We start from the raw sequence: 20,996 nt of genomic DNA, 5'->3' as shown, positions 1-20,996 counted from the left end.
CACTAATATATATATATATATGTGTGTGTGTGTGTGTGTTAAAAAAATAACTCAAAAGTGGATCAAAGTTGTAAATGTGAGTTAAAATGAAATTCCTAAAATTATGACTAAGTCTTCATTATCTTGGAATTGGTAATGGAGCCTCAGCTGTGAAACCAAAAGCATGAACAGCACAGGAAAGAAACCGGAGGCTGGATCGCACTGTAAAATGTCTGTGCTTAAATGATCAGTAACAAGAAAGTGAAGACAATCCACAGACGGAGAAAATATCAACAAATTAAACATCCTAATAAAAACTCATACCTATCAATAACTAAACTTTTAGAACTCATTAAGACAAATGGCCCAATGAAACCATGGGCAAAGACTCTGAATAGGTTTTCCCCCAAAGAAAATATTCAAGTAATTTATAAACACAGCATATTCAATAATTGTTAGAAAAATGTACATCAAAACAATAATTACATAATATTCTCAACTCACTAAGGTTAACATATGACCCAGCAAATTCCACTCCTAGGCATGATCCTTGAAACCCTATGCCAAAGAGGAGACACAAAGACAACATCTATAATTCAATGTACACAATGTTTGTGGAGTACATGTGTAGACAGGAAGCTGATTAGTGGTAACCTACTTGGGGGTGTGTTCGGTGATGGATGGGGAAATGGAGAATATTGCTAAGGTGTACAGTGTCCTTTCAGAATGTTGCAGGATATGACTATATCTTGCTAACAGCATGTGTGCATTTTTGGGGCCACCAGGTTAACAAATTCTTGTTCCAGTTCCCAAGTTGTGAGTCCAACAATGGGTCAGATTGGTAGCTTCTCAAGACTAAGAATAAATTAGACTTAAGTTTGTAGAGTTCACTGTGGTGTACCTCACCTGAATGAGGCAGTCCTCAGTACATAATCCTTCATACTGAGGGTGAATAGGCTCTGCGTGAGGCTTAACTGTTTAGAATTACTGTAAAATCAAGTGGCATATTACCATCCCCACTCCGTATTGTCCTAATGAACTGCTCCTTCACTGTAAGCTACTGCATTCTAAATCAATGCTACCTTCCCAACTACCCACATCCATCACCTCTATCATTCACTCCAAACTTTCACTTTCTGCTCTCCTTTCTTGGTGAATATCTGCTATTATTCAACTTTCAAAAGGTATTAAATTTCCATACTCAGTACAAGTCAGATGCAAATGGCTGTCCATTAGTATTCATTTAAGAAACTGGGAGCTGGATTTGTTTACACCCATGTTATTATAGCAGTCACTGTTTAGGTATTCGTGCTTCTTACTGTATGTTTATATAGTAGATGGAATCTCACTCAAACTGGCCAACAGCCCATGGAAAACAGATGATGCAGACCCAAAAGTTCAGTGCCTTGCCACAATGGGAGGAAGATCATACCACACCTACCACCCACTCCAAGGCTCAGGGACTTTTGCGGAAGAGGTTGGTGGGAAAAAAAAATTTAAGGGCCAGAGGAAAAGGTGGAGTGTTAACTGGAAATGTCCTCCAACCACTATGCCAGCAAGCTATAGTGACACCTCCCATGATCATCAAGGAGCCAAGGGGGAAGGCAGTTACCCCTCCCACCCAATCAGTCAACCTTAGTTGCATGTGGGAGAGGGGCAAAGGATATATATCTGGAGACCACCAAGAGGCACCTCTCCCCCCATTTTGCACAGCTGTTGGGAGGTTACAGATCTGTAATTGAGTGTGGACCTTTTGGCACAGTCAATGTGGGGCGCCCACACTTCTGTAAATAAACCTCTACCCTATGCTCTGTTAAAAATAATTTTTTTTCTTTTTTGGCTTTTTGAAGCAGGGTCTCCCTGTAGCCCCAGCTGTCGTGGAACTCACTATGTAGACCAGGCTGGCCTTGAACTCACAGAGATCCGCCTGCCTCTGCCTCCCAAGTGCTGGGACTACAGGCGTGCGCCACCACTCCGGGCTTAAAAAATAGTATTTTTTGAAATTGGAGCTGGGGCTGGAGAGATGGCTCAGCAGTCAAGAGCACTGATTGCTCTTGCAGAGGACCCGGGTTCGATTCCCAGCACCCACATGGCAGCTACAAACCATCCTTAACTCCAGTTCCAGGGGAATCTGAAGCCCTCTTCTGACCTTTGCAGCATTGCACAACATGGGTGCACTCACAACACATGCAGGCAATACACTCATAAACATAAAATAATAAAATATTTAAACAAAAAAAAATTGGAGCTGGAGAAATGGATGAGATGCAGTCAGGCTTCTTTAGGAGGAAGTGAATGGGCAAATGGGATAGAGTAGAACATACATAGTACTGAAGAGAGTAAAGGAAAAGTAGTGAGGTAGATTTGTGCTTCTCAACAGCTGGAGAAATACAAAACAAAGAACAGGGAAGGGCCTGACAGTTCCTTTTTTGAAAAAGAAAAAAACAAAGAACAAAAAACAAAAACCATCTCATGCTTAAACAATCGCCCTAGAGGCCAGAAAGATAGCTCAACAGTTAGGAGTACTGGCTGCTCTTGCAAAGGATCCAGGTTCGGTTCCCAGCACTCACATGGCAGCTAGTAACTGTCCACAACTCCAGTTCCAGGGGAGGCCCTCTTCTGACCTCCGCAGGCATTGCATGAAACTGGTGCACTTACATTAATGCAGGCAATACATTCATATACATAATTTTAAAAAATAAAAACTATATGCCTAAATGAGTTGCCTCTCTGCCTCCCAGCTACAAAACAGGGCACTTTGCATATACTCATTCCTAAATACTGTTGCCATTATCTGAAACCAGTTCTCATGATTGTATTTCCATTCTAGTCTCTTGAATACCACAACTGTCTTGCTAGCTGAAATAAAGAACTTCCCTAGTAGGTTTGGGTCAGACTCCCAGGCTCAGTACTAGCTTACTGTAATGTCAGGAAATTGATCCAAATCTGCTTCATTTGTCAAGGCACCAGAATATAAAGTTGTTAGCTTAATTCCTGTTAACTAGGTAGGAATTCTTGATTTTTCAAAACAGGATTATAAACTCTTTGAAGCCTGAACAGGTCTCATATGGTACTTTATCCCACATACTTATAAAAAGTTTGATTAAGTTCAAAATAAAAGGAATTTTCTATTTTAAAACAGCACACTTCTTCACTTGGAAGAGTTCAGCTTTGACAGCATAGCAGCTTTAAATCACTCATATGGTCAGGCATCGTGGCGCACACCTCTAATCTCAGCAGATTGAGGTCAGCCTGGTCTACAAAGACTTCCAGGCCAGCTGAGACTACAGGGAGACCCTGCCTCAGAAAGAGCAAAATAAAATAAAATAAAAAATGCAATTTGGAAAACAGTGAAAGTGCCATGCCTGTCAAAATGCTACACCTTGAAAATCTAAACACAGAAATGCTTACTTTTTGAGACAGTCTCACTATGGAGCCCTGGCTGGCCTGGAACTCAAGAGAACCACCTGCCTCTGCCTGCACGCACCATCATACCAGCCTAGCAATGTTTTCTTTCCTGATAGTTATTAGACCCATATCTGATTTCCAGCATAAAGAATCTAAAGTGAGGACTCCGCAGGTAAAGGCATTTCCTACCAAATTTGACACATGGTAGGAGAGAACAGACTTCCTCAAGTTGCTTCTCTGACCTCCACATGCACAATTTTTTTAAAAAAAGGGGTGGGGGGTGCAGGGGGCAGGCAGAGATTGGCCCTACTGTTTAGATTCCTTTTCCAGTTTGGGAGGGACTGTCTTTGCTTCTTACTGGTTTTTGTGAAGAAAAGCAAATGAAGCCTACAAGAGGAAAGAGAGGTGGCTACTTAAGGGCTGGTCTTACAAATGGTTTAAAAGAAAACCAAAATCAAAACATGGTCTTCATTGGGTACATGTCTTCATAGTGCAAGTAAACGCATGTTAAGTCAGATACACACATAAAGAAATTTTGAAACATGTCAAACTAGTCAACTCTCCATATCCATGAGCCTTGTACCCATAGGGCATCCTATCACCTACAGGTTTCTAATAGTGGGGGAAAGGCTGTGCCTGTACACTGAGCACATTGGATATTCCCTATAGATTATTCCCTAAATAATACAGTATTGCATTTATTTAGACAGCACTTGTATTAGGTATTATAATCAAGATAATTTCATGTGTATGAAAGGATGAGTACAGGTTCTATGTAAACACTAAAGGGAAACTCAGTATTTGAAATTCTGAAAGCACCCACATGGCAGGGCTGGAGGGATACCTCAGTGGTTCCTCAGCACATACTGCTCTTGCAGAGGACCTGAGTTAGGGTCCCAGCACCCAAATCAGGCAATTCATCTGTAACTCCAGTTCCAAGACCTGTAGCCCTCTTCTGGACTCCATAAGCACCCACAAGTGTGCACATACCCACCTCCCCACATGCAAACATAATTAAAAAAAATTTTTTTTTGCTGTTTTTGTTCTACAAGACAGGCTGTCACTATGCAGCCCAGGCTGAAGTAGAACCTGTTATGTAGACCAGGCTGGCCTTGAACTCACAATGATCCTCCTGCTTCTGCCTCCCAGTGCTGGGATTAAACGCATGAGCCATTAGGCCCAAATCAATTAGCAATAATTTTTTTAAAATGGAAGGCCAGGGGCTTGAGAGATGGCTCAGCAATTAAGAGCACTGGCTGCTCTTGCAGAGGACATAGTTCCCAGTACCCACAGAGTGGCTAACAACTATCCATAACTCCAGTTCCAGGGGAATCTGATGCCCTCTTCTGACTTCCATAGGCACAGCATGACAGGGATGCACTTACATGCAGGCAATATACTCACACACATAAATGAAAATAAAAATTTTTTAAAATTGAAAGGGCCTGAGTACTGGCACACACTTTGAATACCAGCAGTTAGGAGGGAGAGGCAGGAGGGTCTCTGTAAGAACAAGGCCAATTTCGTCTCTGTATTGAATTCCAAATCAGCTGGGACTAAAGGCAGAAGGCCTGGCATGATAGTACACGACTTTAATCCCAGCACTTGGGAGGTAATTGGATCTCTTGAGTTTGAAGACAGCCTTATCTACATAAGAGTTCCAGGTCAACCAGGGCTATGTAGTTAGACTCTGTCTCAAACAAACAAACAAACAAACAAATGACCAAATGACTATTTGGAATCACAGGTACTCACTCATAAATAAGAAATTGTACCTCTAGGCATTTATCCTAAGGAAATAATTTATGCATAGGCCAGTTATTGTGGCATGAGATACAATCTATAATGTCCAACAGGACTAGACAAAGTGGCTCACACCTGTAATCTTATAGCACCTGTAATCTCCCAACAGGTGGGAAATGAGGCAAGAGCATCAGTTCAAGGCCAGCCAGGGTTACATGAGTCTATTTCATGACACCATCCCCTTCCCTTCCATCAAAAAGAACATTCAACCACACATAGCAAGGGTTATGGGGGTGGGGGCAACACTAAAAGTTACATTTTTTGATTTTGTCCCGTATTTCAATTCCCTGCAATGATCACATACACATAAACAGGAAAACAAAAGCATTCAACAAGGCAGACATTAAAGAATGGGCAAACAATTTTTATATAGCTTTATTTGCTTCTATGAATTATGGTATGGTTCCTAACAAAGAGGACACAAACCAGTCATTTGACAGGAGCATCAGTCTCTTAAATAGCAGAGAAATTCTTAAATTCTTTTCCACAGATTTTACCATAATGTGTGCACAAGTGTAGCATAGAAGATGTTCAGTCAAGTTCAACCATCAATGACCCATATAAATGTCAGCTGCAAGCTTCCACACCACCTGTACTCAGAACCACTGAACTCCAATGTGAGACTCAAATTACACTCTATTTTCTAAGATGAAAAAGAGCTGGGAAATAAATTATGACATTCCATAGAATTGGAGACAAACTTGCAGGGGGCAAAAAAGTATTTACCAAAAAGTACTCTTTAAGTAACCAATTCAAGGCAAGAGAAAAAAGGCATACCTGAGAACTAAAATATTTTATGAAAATCAGCTGTATTTAAAAATACAAATGTAACCGAATTCTTTACTGGCAGAAGACAAAGATGAGTACCTAGGCCTGGTCTGAAGTCATATCAAAGTCAAAATATTCTGTCCACATTTCTTTGCTTAAAAGCCAACATTTTTAAGACTATTCTAAGGGAAACTTGTTTTCCATCAGAAGTTGTAGATCCACTGAATCATACTCACCATCTCTTAGGTACGTATCCTATTTTCATTACAGCTTTCCTGAACAAATTATGACATAAAAGCCAAATAACTAAATTCACTTCACCTATTTCATTTGGCTTTTAAAACTGTCCTATGACAGATACCACATATTTATAATTTATGGACAGAAAAGAAATAAAATCCTAAACTGACTAGGCTGGGGGCCAGAAAGCTGGTGAATGCTAAGTAGATCTCACATGTGAAGTTATGTGCAGCATCTGCACTGCCCCAAATTTCTATTTCTAAGTGGAGAAAGATCAAAATCCATGTGAACTAAGACTGTAAAAGCATTTACCACCTTTCTTAAATAAAGATACTCCAGATAATAACTAGGTCGTGCATATCTAAGTTAACAGCCAGAATGAGCTCTTCATTATATTTGGTTAAACAAAAATTTGGGCTAGCAAAAGACACTGTGAAAAAGTAAAGATATTTGTAAAAATGTGACCATATTAAGGAAAGAATAATGGCTTTGCAATCATCATGATGTCATAATCAAAGGCATAAAGAATTCACCTTCAAAAATACCTGCAAAAAGTAAACCCCGATTTTAATATTAAAAACTTAAGCCTATTTTTAAAGGTGTTAGTCACTATTTCAATGTTAAGCACCAAAAACGAACAATAAAACTGTTCACATCAAAAGGACAAGAAATGTGTCACAACTACAAAAGCAGTTACTCATTACGAGAACTAAGTATATCATTTCTATTAACATTTTCATTTACTTATAAAACTTGGTCTATTAAATTGGTAATAGTAAGGGAGTCTTTGAGACTGATGGGTAACAAAATAATAACAAATATGCATCACTTCTTTTTTAACAAATTGTTATCATATAAGCCAGGTTACTTTTCTGATTACAAAGGTAACAGAAACTGCACCTGTACTTACAGCAACAACTTAAGATCCTATAGGAAAAAAATCTCTATCTAGACAAAACTATCATTTGAGCTAGAATCTAATGGCGAACAAGGTAAGCCAGTTGCTGTAGTGCAACTACTGTGAGCACAGGGCCTGTGTTGCTTCCCATGTCTGATGACATGAAGCCCTATAAACAGAATACATCATCAAGCATGGCGTGATGGAGTCAAAGAAAGGACAAAGTGGAAAACCACATACTGCATTAGCACAAAAAGAACACACAAAGGCCATGAAAACGTGAGGAGTATAAAACACCAAGCAGGAACAAGTTTGCTCTCTACACGTACACCAATTCTGAAGTAATATGCCCCTGTGAGAAGTGAAAGTGGAGAGTCCTCATGTGGGAACGTGAGAAACTATAGCAGCCATTAAGAAAAGTTTTGCTTTAAATTGGACATAGCTCAAGGACAGAAAGCTTAAGCATAAGGAAAGCACTAAATTCTTGAGAACTAAAAATTACTTAGGAAGCATGAAGCAAATGGTAAAATATGGACGAAAACATTTTTGTATAAGTAGAACTCATTTTGCTGAGTGACTCAGTCACACCGAAGGACAGTGGTTTTCAAAATACACCCATATAGCCATGGGAACAGAATGTTTTAAAGGCAGGTGGAGTGAGGCATGAAGAGTGGGCTTTGGGTCCCTCTTCCTCACTTCAATTCAAACACCCCCAATTTGGGGGGGGGTGGCTTCACTAAAGAACTCTTTAAAAAACAAAGGAAAACAAGATCCAAATCCACCCTCAATCCTTTGCCACTGACTTTTCTTTATATCTAAAAATCACCAAAATACAAATTACATTGGCAAGAATTATGATCAGAAATCTAAACTATAATTTCTATGTCAGTACCACTAAAATGTAAAAAGTTCAACCAAGATTTTATATTAGTCTATAAGATACATGAACAATTAAATACTTAGGAAGAAATTTACCTTTGTTATTCTTACCTCTCCTAAACTGATTCTGCTGGCTCCAAACTATTAGTATTTCTGGACACTGCAGAGAAAATCCTAACAGATATTCCAGCCATTCCTTACCTCAAACACATTTCATTCAAAGGCTGCAGACTTTCTTTTTTGAAAAAGGCAAGCCTCAATTTTCTAGAAAACTCTATACTGAGACTATATAGTAACCAAAAATAACACAATATGTCAGGACAGTATCTGCATAGTGTTCTTAAACATAATCACTAATAAAGAGCAGTCAAATCCAAGCACTTCATTCTGCATACATTAGCAAACAACGTCAAACTGGAAATGACTGTAAGGGAAAAACGTACAGCACAGAAGCCATTTTCTTTGACGTGATCACTAAGAGGAGAGAACTGGAAGAAAAGTGGGACCCAAGCTCTGGTCACTTACTGAAACTTCATTATTTCAACAAAATAGAACAACTCTCCATGGAAAGGATTCATTCAGCAAACATGACCCCTTTCCACATATTTTTCCTTCATATTGGATTAAACAGAAGTTGCTGATATTCTAGAATCAATAATTACATCTTTTAAAATTAGAAACTTAAACGTATTTACATAATTTTATTGCTGTTTATCATAACAAAAAAATGAACTGGTTTGTAGATTCCATAAGGTATGAAACTGAAATTCCACTGTTCAAGAAGATACCATTATGGCTGAATGTATCTGATGTTCAGTGTACAGCATAAGAAAAGTTCTTGCATGTCATATGGTTCTTGCTGGAGTCATCTGTGTTCATCTCCCAGAAATCAAAAGAATCCATCTGACATTTCAATAAATATTAAATTGCAAAAATTAGCTTCCATGGACCGGATATCCAAGAAAGAACAGTTTTGATGAATGATTCCCAGAATCAAGTCAGTCCTCCTTTAGTCCAATGAGATGATATCAGGAATGTTACTTCCACTGCTGGTTATGACCCCTGTCTCACTCCTGCTGCTGGATGAACTAACATGAGTACTGCTTTCATGGGGGCTGGTGGTGGTGACAGACGTACTGCTTGCTGTTAAGGGTGAGGTGAGACTATCCAAAAACATAGGAGGACAGTACTGCTTGAAACAAACAATGATGCTGATGAGGAAGAGACTACATTGGTTTTAAATAGAGACTAGAAACTGTTAGATATGCACAAGTGATAGTCACATAGTTAAATCCCCTGGGGCATTAAAAATACCAAACCTCACCTTTTTGAGTGAAATATGGTATAAGTTTGGCTGTTTTACATTCTTTAATGAATGCAGCACATTCACTTGATTCTCTTAAAAGTGTGGAATTTGTTTCTCAACTATATTATACACAGAGAAATGTATAATCAATGTCAACAATAACTGAAATCATTTCATGTTAAATACTGGGATCTACAATTATGACTCGCACTAACCTCAAAAGTAACTTAACAATTCAAACAAAATTCAACAACTTTTAAAATTTTAGTGTCAAACAGACTGAATAATATTAAGAGTGACCAACTGAATGACCGCATTGGATTCCTCTGTATATACAAATATAACAATACTTGTATAATTAGAATGTCAACATTCATTCTGAATTGGAGGCTATATGGTAGCCAATTACCACAGGATGCTCAGAGAACTGTATCATAATCACAAATCTAATATTCTTTGTAATGCTTCGTAAAATCCCTCTCCAAATATTCGTATTTCAAGACCCCTTACCATATGCTTCTCAAATACAAACCTGAGCACAGTATTCTAATAATGACCATGAGGAATTGAGAGACAAGAGCTAAATTTATTATTTTTTATATCACTGTAGAATGTTTTACATGATAGACAACTGCACTCACTGACTTTAGCACACGTGATGTCTAGTAATATACTACAAGAGCTATCCTAAGTTTGGCTACAGGTAGACTACAATAAAGATCAACAAGGTTACCAGACTAATATTATTCGTCCGATATATCATTTAGCTTATCCTAGAGATAATGAATGATGGAACAGGAACTTAAAACCGAAGTTGTTCAGATTACACGATTTCTAAGGCGCATAAAAAAACTGAAACGTTCACTTCATGTTTAAGCTGCCAGTCAGGGGAAGAGCAACACCTAAAAGCCAGGCTGCCTTTCAACAGAGTAAGTTACTTGATGTTTTAGATAGATAACTCTAGGTTCATCAATAAAATTAATGCCACACATGAAGAGATTCAAGGGACACTCACTCATTAAGACAAAGATAGTCCCTAAAGAGCTTCTAAAAAAACTCTGAAAGACAAATATTCAGGTATCACATCAATTTCTTACCTTCTTAACATTTCAATAATACTAAAACTCAGAGGAAAATATAGAGAAAAGTCTAGAAGCTTTTAATTCTGCTACCTTTATGCTGTTCTCATCTATAAAACTGCTAAATGCTACAGTCCTGCTGCCATGGACTCTGTGCCTTGAACGCTTATACTTGGTTTCCAGCCATTTTAATTTTAACCCTAAAGGTATACAACTGCTCAAAAACAGGGATTAAGTAACCATGTAGAGATAAAGAAGGAAAAAAACCCTACAGATTCTACAGTAAATGGAACATACATACTCACCCTCATCCCAATTTACAAATAAATCAGCCTGCCACTAAGCATGCTAAATAATGCAATGAAATAAAAACCTCAGATTCCAAGATCATTTTTCTTTTTAAGTACTGTAAACATAAAAAAAATCTGTAATTCTCTGAAGCCTAAAGAATTTAAATCTTGGAAAAATAGATAAGTTCCCTATAAAATCTTAGTAATGCTAGTCGGGTTCAATCCTTGTGCTGTTTGTGCCATCAGACACAGTGCACTGAAACAGGAACGTGACTCACACTGGACCTACAGTTAGTGAATTCTCAGAATTCCCAAAGACAGCGGTCTACAGTTCTTCAACCTCTCCCTATGTGCCATATCTGCACCTTAAATCTCTTTCTTTTGCTATTCCATTGCCCTTTGGCTTTCTTTCTCTGTTCTCTCTCTGCTGTTTAGCCTGCCAGTGGAATCCATGCTCAATACGTAGTCTTCAGGTTGGGACTTTGAGGTACTCTTTAGAATTTTTCTTTGACAGAAAGCACATCAATACTGCAACTTTCAACTGGAGACTTCTCCAAGTCTGATTCTGTCTTTCAATCCAAATCTAAGCCAGTGATCCAAATCTGATGAGCTAGAGTTGTTCATTTTCTACATATATGTTCTTATGTGTAAAATAAAGCTTTATTTATAAAATCTTAACGTCCAGGCACATAACATTGCTCTCTTTCATTTTAATCACTCAAACACTTATAAGAAATACCAAATGATTATGCTCAATAAACTATAAAGTGTAGGTATTAAGGACAAAAAAGAATAAAAAAACAGTAACTTTATTCTTTGAAATAAAATTGTGAAATATTTACACAATACTTCCTATCAGTATGAGAGTTGACTGTCCTGATTTTATGCAACCGATCATTTTTAGTTAGTATGACATAACCAACAATCAAATACAAATTAGTTGCTTAAATTCAGGATACATACCTGGGGATCAACTGGAATAAGGGAAAGAAAATCCAAACCTAAAACAAAAATGCTCTGTTAATAGTTGCCTCATATTTTGGAGACTAGAATTATTTCCCAAGATCATTCTGTATTTATCATAAATCAGAAAACATGTGTGGTAATTGCTTGCCGCTCACCCATAGGGAGTTCTATAATCACAATCAATGATGTAAGTATGTCTAAACCCAAAGATGAATACATTCTCTGACCAAACAACTGGAAAAAAAAAAAAATGCTTCCCAGCAACTCAAAAGCAGTAGTCCAAAAATTTCAAAGCAAGTTAAGATTCATTAAGGCAAATCTTCCTCTTTTGTCATTAGCAGAACAAGAAGAAATCAAAACCATGACAATGATCTTTGGATCATTAAAAAACAAAAACATACTTGGGCTCTTAAGATACTTCACATTTATTTTTTCAGAAATACACCACATTAAGGTTCATCTAAAATACCAATCCTTAAACAGATGTTTGTCAATAGCTATAGAGCTCTCTATCCCCATTCCCACATCAAGAGTACCATAGACTGCAATGCTCTGCACAAAACAAAGCACTTGGTAACTGCTACTCATGAACAAGCTGAATGAAGTTAACAGTTACTGGGTTCTCAGCTAATGTAACTTTCTAAACCACGGAACTGGAACCCTACAATTATGTTTAAGAAATAGGAATGTGAAACAGGCTGCCCCCAAGTAAGTATTACTCTAATAATAATCAAGAGAAAAAACCTTAAAGTCAATTTCCTAAGACCTCCCTGTGTGGCCAAATATTTTTCAATTATTTTAAACCACATACTAGGTATAGGCCATAAAGACAGGTCAGTTGTTTATTCAATCCCATGAATTTTTATATGCTGACATTCAATATAATAACCACATGGAGTGAAAGCCTAATACTATACCACTCTGAAAATAAAGATTAGTAAGGATAATGGAAATATTTAATGACCAAGAGTAACTTAACTCAAAAATTTAGAAATGTAATTACTCCCTTTTCTACAAATGAGTTATTTTAAATGTTTATCAACGATACAAGCCGTAGCACCAATCATTTGGAAATACAAAAAAATGTCTAAAGCATTTTTCAAAACTGTCATCTTTTCACGTAATATATCCGTTGCTAGTTATGTGAAACGGCAGGTTTGGGAACAAACCATGGTTACAATGATTTCCTTATTAAAATGTAATCAGAAAGTGTTAAGTGAGGGCACTTCTCTTCAAATGATACTACTTTATAATAGCTCCAACATTTTAGATTTTAAAAAAATTTTGTGTGTATATGTGCATGTGTGTGCAAGTACCCACAGAGATCAGAAGAGGGTGTCAGATCCCTTGGAGCTGGAGTTGTAGATGGTTGTGGGCCGCTGGATGTGGATGCTGGAAACCAAACTCAGGTCTTCTCCAAGAACAGCAAGTGCTCTTAATTGCTGAGCCATCTTTCCAGCCTCAAGTCCTACTTTAATAGATTTTTAATTTTATATGTTCCATTACATTTTATTGTTTTGCTTTTGTCAGATGGCCTCATTCTGTAGATCATCAGGCTGACCCCAAACCCACAGGCGACTTGCCTCTCCCCACTAAATGCTGGGATTATAGGCAGAAGTCACCATGTCTGGTTTACCATTACTTTCCATGTTTATTCTTATTCCATTTTAATAACTGAAACTAAATAAAGCTAAAGAAAGTACTAACATCTCTGAAGAAATAGTGTGAAGTGAAACCAAATCATTTTGAGAATACTCATTTTTAACTGTTCAGCTCTTAATATTCATAACCAAGTAAATACACAAGTTTGATAAAAAAAATTCCAACTGTTTTGACAGCTCTTTTACTTCTGGATGTCCACAAATATCCAAAACCTCTACCTATGGTTAGTAATTTCAACCCAACTTTGTAGATGTACTGTTCTTGATTTCATGTGTTCCAGCAAAAAAATGTAAAGTCTACTTCAAAGAGCTTTTAGATGTACCTCTCTGTTTTTATATCTCACCCACAGATAATCAGAATATTGCAATTTATATAGTGCCTTAATAAAATATAAAAATGCTTACTCTAAAGTTTTGGTTGAAATTTTAGATTGTCTTCCAAGCATCACACAGGTGCTGTCTATACAAAATCGAAAGAGATTTTAATGTGAATATTTCCCAATGAAAACATTTCAATGAAGTTTGAAATTGTATTTTGGATGTTATTCCTTCTAATAGAAAAGTATAAGCTATCATTGATTTTTAAAATTTTTACCTTCTAAGTTTATTTTGTATCTGAAAGTCTCATCAATAGCAATTAAAATTTTATTGCCTTGTTTTTATAAATTTAGCAAAATGCTATTTCCTTATTTTACCATGTTTCATTTGTAACTAGATACTGTGAGATTTTCTGCCCTCATGTTGAAAATGCTTTATTATTAACCAAAAAGCAAGTACTGTTAAAAATCCCGATAGTACAATTTAAGTGTTTTTAATAAACACTAAAAAAGTTGTAATTTTTGAGTTGTAAACTTCATTAAGTATAATGGAACTGATCACTTGTTTTTCATTCCCTCATTGACAACCATACATTTTTTTTTTCCTTACTTAAGCCATAAACTTTCACAAAACATAAATGCTACATGAATAAGTATGTAAAGGTTTAGCACTTCCAAATTTTAATGATACAACTTTTGAGCACCATTCGCACCTGACAATATGCCACTAGCAATAATAAGGCAGTCATATTTTTTTCTTGAAATAATCAAGCTGTTTTCCATTCCATAAATACAAATTATGTGTTTTATTTTGTATTCATTGTTGCACAGTATCAGAAGATGTTCCAAGCTGCACTTCATTATTAATATCATTTCTTCTTTGTTCTCCTGCAGATTCAGAAGATTCATATTTATGATGTTTAAAAGGAATGTTAAGAAATCTATGAAAACTTTGTCTTCTCTCCACTGTCTGTAGTCTACTTAATATTTTACTATAAAATTATTGAATTTATCAATATCAAATCTTTACATTATGATTACATAAAAATTATTCACAAAATCCAAATCACTACTTACAAAAGAGTACATTGACAATAAAAGTAAAAAACTAAACATTTTAGATATAGTAACTCTTATGTAGTAAGTTAACTACATAACTGTTAAAAACTAGCGATTTTTCCTAAGAATAACTGGCCCTCTTCTATTTAAGTTTATCAACTGCTAAGGAAGTTTTTCAACATTTAACAACCAGATTATTGTTTTATCTTGCCAAATATTAGCCCTGGATATTAATATTATTTCTAAAGATCAAATACATTTTTACCAAATACACAATTCAGGAAAAATTAAGACATAAAATCACACTTTATGTTCAAAATCTGAATATGAATGCTCCCAATTTTTTTTTTGGTCTTTTTTGAGACAGAGTCTCCCTGTAGCCCCAGATGACCTAGAACTCACTATGTAGACCAGGGTGGCCTCAAACTCACAGAAGATCCACCTGCCTCTGCCTCCCAAGTGCTGGGATTAAAGGCGTGCATCACCATGCCTGGCCCAAATTTTTTAAAAAGGCATTCATATTCTGATAATTTGAAAACTATCAGAACCAGTGATTTGTATATTTTCTCCCTATATTAATGCTAAATGGCCAGGATTACTTTAATAAACAGAAACATTCACTATCTTTTTGTCAATGCTTTTAATTGATGATCTTAAAAGAAGCAAATTCTTTTGAAGTACTTATTTCTAGCACATACTAAGATGATAAATGTACGCCCATCAAATTAGCCAATGTTAAAACAACATATAACCGTTAAAACAATTTCAGTTTCAGGCCAGGTGCAGAGGAACATGCCTTTAATCCCAACACTTAGGAGGCAGAGGCAGGCAGATCTCTGTGACTTTGAGGCCAGCCTGGTCTCCATAGTGAGTTCTGGGGCTACAGGAAGACCCTGTCTCAAAAAAAAAAAATAAAAAAAAATAAAAAATTGAGTTCTACTTTGCCATGAGACCATGAACCCCTGTTCTATCCCTTATGAGTCAATCTCTGGATATGATGAATACATTGTAAGTGGTGGTAGGCTTCACAAAGAACCTTAAAAAAATTACTAACTCCCAAATTATACATGGAACAAACATGTTAGTGTTACATATGTCTTTTATTACTTAAAAGGTATCTTTGATGGATCCCCTGGAACTGGAGTTATAGGCAGTTGTTAGCTACCATGTTAGTGCCAGGATTTGAACCTGGGTCTTCTGCAAGAACAGTCAGAGTGCTCTTAACCACTGAGCCATCTCTCCAGCCCCACAAAAGTAATACTTTTACATGAAGCCTTCAAAGTTCTTTCAACACTTAGATTTAAAATTTCAAAATTATGCTGGGTGTGGTGGTGCACACCTTTAGTCCCAGCACTCAGGAGGCAGAGGCAGACGGATCTCTGAGAGTTCAAGGCCAGCCTGGTCTACATAGTGAGTTCCAGGGCAGCTGAGGCTACAGGGAGACCCTGTCTCAAAAAGACTTCCCCCAAAATTATTAGGTTCTACTGATTAATAATTCTTTTTCTTCTTTTTTTGGTCTTTTTGAGACAGGGTTTTCCTCTAGCCTCTGTAGCCCAGCTGTCCTGGAACTCACTATGTAGACCAGGCTGGCCTTGAACTCACAGAGATCCACCTGCCTCTGCCTCCTGAGTGCTAGGATTAAAGGCGTGCACCACCATGCTCCACTAATAATTCTTTTAAATGAAGAATGCAATGAGAAACAAAAACTCTCCACATACCTGGCAAATCTGATGACATGCTTGATACTGGTGTGTGGTGGAATGGTACTGAGTAGTCTGTTAATGAAGGTGGAATAGCAGCGGAGTCAACCGAAGTCACACTGGGTACCCTTACAGAGGATGGCTGATACATGAGAACCCTGTTTTAAACAGAATGGGAAATTTAAAACATTCTCGCTATTAGTTCACAGGAGAGAAGAGCTGAACCACTAGACATTCTGAGATGTATGTCGACTAAGTCTCAGCACAGCTAGTGGCAGCTACTCACTACACAATACCCCTATACTGCTCTTTTCTTTCCAACAGTCTTTGCTCTACAGTCAATGTTATCCTGGCTCTCTACCCCAGCTGACTGGTACAGGCATAAGCTGGCATTAAAATATGAAGTATAGAATGCTTTCATCTACAAACGGAAATATACTTTACATTTGTGCTAACTAAGCACTGTATGTGGGTAGCTGCAATTTCTCTACACAGTAATTTAAGACTAAAATACAGGGCTATTAAAATTTGATTATAATTAGAACACCTTTAAGAGTGAAGCTAACACTAGCTCAATCAGAATTGCTTCAATTCTAACTTCAGCTTTTTGTTTTGTTTTTTGACAAAAAGTCTCATTGTATTGCCTTTGCTAGCCCAGAATTTGCTGGAACTCACAGTGCTAGATTTTAAAGACATGTCATCACTCCCATTCAACCCTAACTTCATTTATATTATTTGAAATCTTATTTGAGAATGATCTGAGCAAAATTTGCCAGTCCTAAAGCTAGTCAGCCTAGTGGAGGAACAGTATAGTCAGAAATCACAAGATAAACAGTCATCAGGATTTAAGATACTTATGATATCCAAAAATAAAAATGCTGACTACTGTAATACTATTCCTTTGAGTCTATGGCTTTGAAATTAGCTGTTCATGCCACTACAAATACAAATTAAGCACACAATAAATACTTTATAGTAATTTAGTATTATATAAACATATGCATAATGTATAACTAAGACTTTATAATTTCAAGAAGCAATATAATTAAAAATGAAACATGTTTGAAGAAGTCTAGGCTTAAAGGAAGATTTAACTCTTCCTATTTAACTTCCATTTTCTTTTACCTTAGGGGAAACAATCAATACTTTATAAGAAAAATTTCCTGAACTTACATAAGAAAATAAGCAACATTACTGACTCTTTAGACAGAGATGGACACCTTAACAAGCAGTAGGATATAAAAGAGTAGTAAAATATTAAAGGGGAAGGAAGCGGAAGGAGAAGGAGAAGGAAGGGCAGGGAAGGGCAACTTCCTTAGAAATTTAAAGACCATGGTAAAGTTAGACTGGAATGATAATTCAAGGCATCTAGACATCCATTTCCAAGGTTGAAGTACTTTGTCTATCATATCTGCATAATATCCTTCACAGTATAAGCAGCTGATAAACCATTTTATTAGCTTGATTTAAATGTCAAACTCTTAAGTAATCAGAAAGGGTTCTTCTAAAACTGGTTTGTGTTATAAAGACACTGGTCATGGTGTAGCTGCTACTACATACTACTTGCCAAAAATAAGACACTGAAATGCAGAAAACAAAGTTGTTTTGAGTATACATATTACGATTCCAGTTGTAACTGTTAATGTCAAAAAAAGTAAGCTACAATGGTCAGAGTTTAGGCATAATAGATTAAAAACTGATCAAGGTAAGAGGCCCAGGAAATACAATATGCTTGGGACAACAACATAAACCTGGTATTTCAAAACACATTTCCCAGAGATAGATAAAACTAAAGGGAAGTCATCTGCCAAAGAACAACCTGCCTAGGCAAGAAACTGGAGCACTTGTGCCTTTAACAGTACCTAAAGACCTAAAACAACAGCAGGCTGAAAGTGACATTAGAAAAGACAAACAGAATGTGAACTGAGAGAAAATGTATCTAAAGCCCATCATTTTCTGAAGCTCTGCAAACACTGATGATCAAACAAGAGCAAAGACAAAAGAACAGGAAATCACTAAGCTCTTTCAATGTTATGTGTGCCTGGGCCCTATCACAGGAGTGCTCATCAGAAATAGGAGGGAGCAGCAAAGTAAGTAAGGGAAAGGAAAATACTGGGTATGTCTTCATGCTGAGCTTAAAAATTATTCTCACTGCCTCAAAACATTGCTATCTTAACCATATGTTTTAAATGTAAAAGTAAAGCTTTAGAATATCAAAAAAGTATACTCATTTTAAAAATTCCAATTGAGCCGGGCATGGTGGCCTTTAATCTCAGCAGAGGCCAGCAGAAGCAGGCAGATCTCTGTGAGTTCAAGGCCAGCCTGGCCTACATAGTGAGTTTCAGGACAGCTAGGGCTACAGGGAGATCCTGTCTCAAAAACACACACACACACACAAAAAATCCAACTGAGGAAATTCCTCCATCAGATTCGTCTGTGGGTATGTCTGGAGGAAACTGTTTTGATTAATGATTGATGTGGGAGGGTCCAGTCCACTGTGGATGGTACCATCCCTAGGCAGATGGGCTAATGCTGCATAAGGCTGGCTAAGCAAGCCAGGGTGAGGAAGCCAGTAAACAGCGTTACTCTATGATCTCTGCTTCAATTCCTTCCTTCACTTTCCTAAATGATCAACTGTAATCTGGAAGTTTAAGATAAAATAAATCCTATCCTCCCCAACTTGCTTTTGGTGAGTGTTTTATTACAACAGAGAAGCAAACTAGAACAGCAGTTAATAGCTCATACTGCTTTGAGAGGAACAGAGTTCGAATCCCGCACCCACATAGGGCAGCTCACAATCACCTATAACTCCAGATCCAGAAGATCTGACACCCTCTTCTGGCCTCCACAGGCACCTGTACACACCTGCACATACCCCACATACATAAATACACAAAATTTAAAAACTTTCCTACTTAAATCTACCTTTTCTCTGTTATTAATAAAAACTAAAGGAATTTCAAGGGGTTAGGACTGTACCTCAATGCAATATTGCATGCTAAGCATATGGGAAGCCCTGGGTTCAATCACCAACAACTTTGTCTTCCACTAAAATTACAGCTTGACAAGAAAAAAATGATGCTTGCAATCCTACAGCTTTTCCTTCTCTTCTTAAAACAATTCAATGGAGATTGTCTTTTGTCTCGATACTGAATAGACCCTTCCACTTAAGACTTATAGGAAAACCTCCACCAAATGCCCTTTCTTTCCTTGACCTACATCTACAAAGAAATCAAGTCAATGTTCTTATACAATGTCCCCTAGTAACACCTAATTATGAATTATCTATTCTTTGTTTCTCCCACCCCAAAAATGTTGACTGTCAAAATAAATAAAAATCTAATGAAAACCCAAAGTACTAAACATTTAAAATCCCATTAAGGTCAATTAGAACTAAAATATTTACTGCTGACTAACTCCTATTACCCAGTTTTGTTTTGTTTTTGTTCTTTTTTTAATGTGGGGTATGAGTGTTTGCCTGCATGTAGATAAGAGCATCCATGTCGTGCAATGCCCATGTAGGACAGAAGAGGCCATTGGATCCCCTGGAACTGGAGTTATGGACAGTTTGTTAGCTGCTATGTGGGTGCTGGGATTTGAACCCAGGACTTCTGCAAGAATAGCCAGTATTCTTAACCGCTGAGCCATCTCTCCAGGCCCTTTTTTTTTTGGTCTTTTTGAAACAGGGTCTCCCCGTAGCTCCAGCTGTCCTGGAACTCACTATGTAGACCAGGCTGGCCTTGAACTCACAGAGATCCGCTGGCCTCTGCCTCCCAAGTGCTGGGATGAAAGGTGTGAGCCACCATGCCCGGCTTTTTTTGGTGTTTTTTAAAAAAACAGGGTCTCCTTGTAGCCCTAGCTGGCCTGGAACTCACTATGCAGACCAGGCTGGCCTCGAACTCACAGAGATACACCTGCCTCTGCCTCCCAAGTGCTGGGATTAAAGGTGTGCGCCACCACACTTGACTTACCCAAAATTTTTAAGCATTAGTGCAAATTTGACTTTATAGTTAGGCAGGGTAGTTACAGGCCTGTAATCCTAGCACTTGGAAGTTGGAAGCAGGAGGATTGGGAATAAAAAGTCATCCCTGGCTAACAATATATCAAGTTTGAAAAGAGCATGAGACCTTGTTTCAAAAAATGAGAAATGTATTCATAGGTATGAATTAGACACACTACACAGAAAAATGCAAATGGCTATTTATTGAAGTTAATGATGTAAAATTGTAATTCTTAAGTTTGAAATTTTTCTTACTGGTTCCTAACAGGATTCATAAATACGTAAATGAGGCACATTTACAAAACAAGCCAATGTACATATATGTACTTTAAATTTCCACAGCTTTATGATACTAAAGCATAAGAGTAATTGCCAGGATACTGCTAAACAGTAAACATCAGTATTTTAGATCATGTATCACATCAGAGAATTCCATGTAAATCAGACCTGTCCACACAGATGTCTGAAAATGAGTTGGCAATTTTATTCATATACTTGAGGTTCATATGATCATACCAGTATAAAAGAGATTTAGATTTAGCACCAACTCTTAATGGTTCCTAATCAAGAAACATAGGTATTTAATATCCTTATTCTCCGTTTTCTGTCTTTGGAGTGCCTCATCAACAACAAAACAACCATT

The 20,996-nt window shown here is 37.2% G+C and overlaps 1 protein-coding gene across 11 annotated transcripts in view; it reads right to left on the bottom strand.

The window, feature by feature from the left end:
* Positions 1–20,996, bottom strand: part of Pias2 (protein inhibitor of activated STAT 2) — a 145,375-nt gene that overhangs the window by 23,179 nt on the left and 101,200 nt on the right. For 3 of the 11 annotated variants that reach the window (XR_001872265.2, XM_017796310.2, XM_017796311.2), the window contains exons 11-13: positions 16,372–16,511; positions 13,683–13,737; positions 11,614–11,651 (exon numbers count right to left, since the gene is read on the bottom strand). Coding sequence is in view for 10 of the 11 variants with exons in the window: in XM_017796310.2 (XP_017651799.1) it covers positions 11,621–11,651; positions 13,683–13,737; positions 16,372–16,511 (226 nt within the window). In the remaining variant the exon portion in view is untranslated. Of the gene's footprint in view, positions 1–5,549; positions 9,168–11,613; positions 11,652–13,682; positions 13,738–14,244; positions 14,483–16,371; positions 16,512–20,996 lie in introns of those variants that run through there. The other 8 variants (XM_017796313.2, XM_029560110.1, XM_017796309.2 and 5 more) reach the window with 7 other exon arrangements.

This window comes from Nannospalax galili, unplaced genomic scaffold (assembly GCF_000622305.1).
Source record: "Nannospalax galili isolate Female #2095 unplaced genomic scaffold, S.galili_v1.0 scaffold169, whole genome shotgun sequence".
In the NCBI taxonomy this organism is placed as follows: domain Eukaryota; kingdom Metazoa; phylum Chordata; class Mammalia; order Rodentia; family Spalacidae; genus Nannospalax; species Nannospalax galili.
The sequence above is the reverse complement of the archived record's forward strand: the minus strand, read 5'-3'. Positions and strand labels throughout refer to the sequence as shown.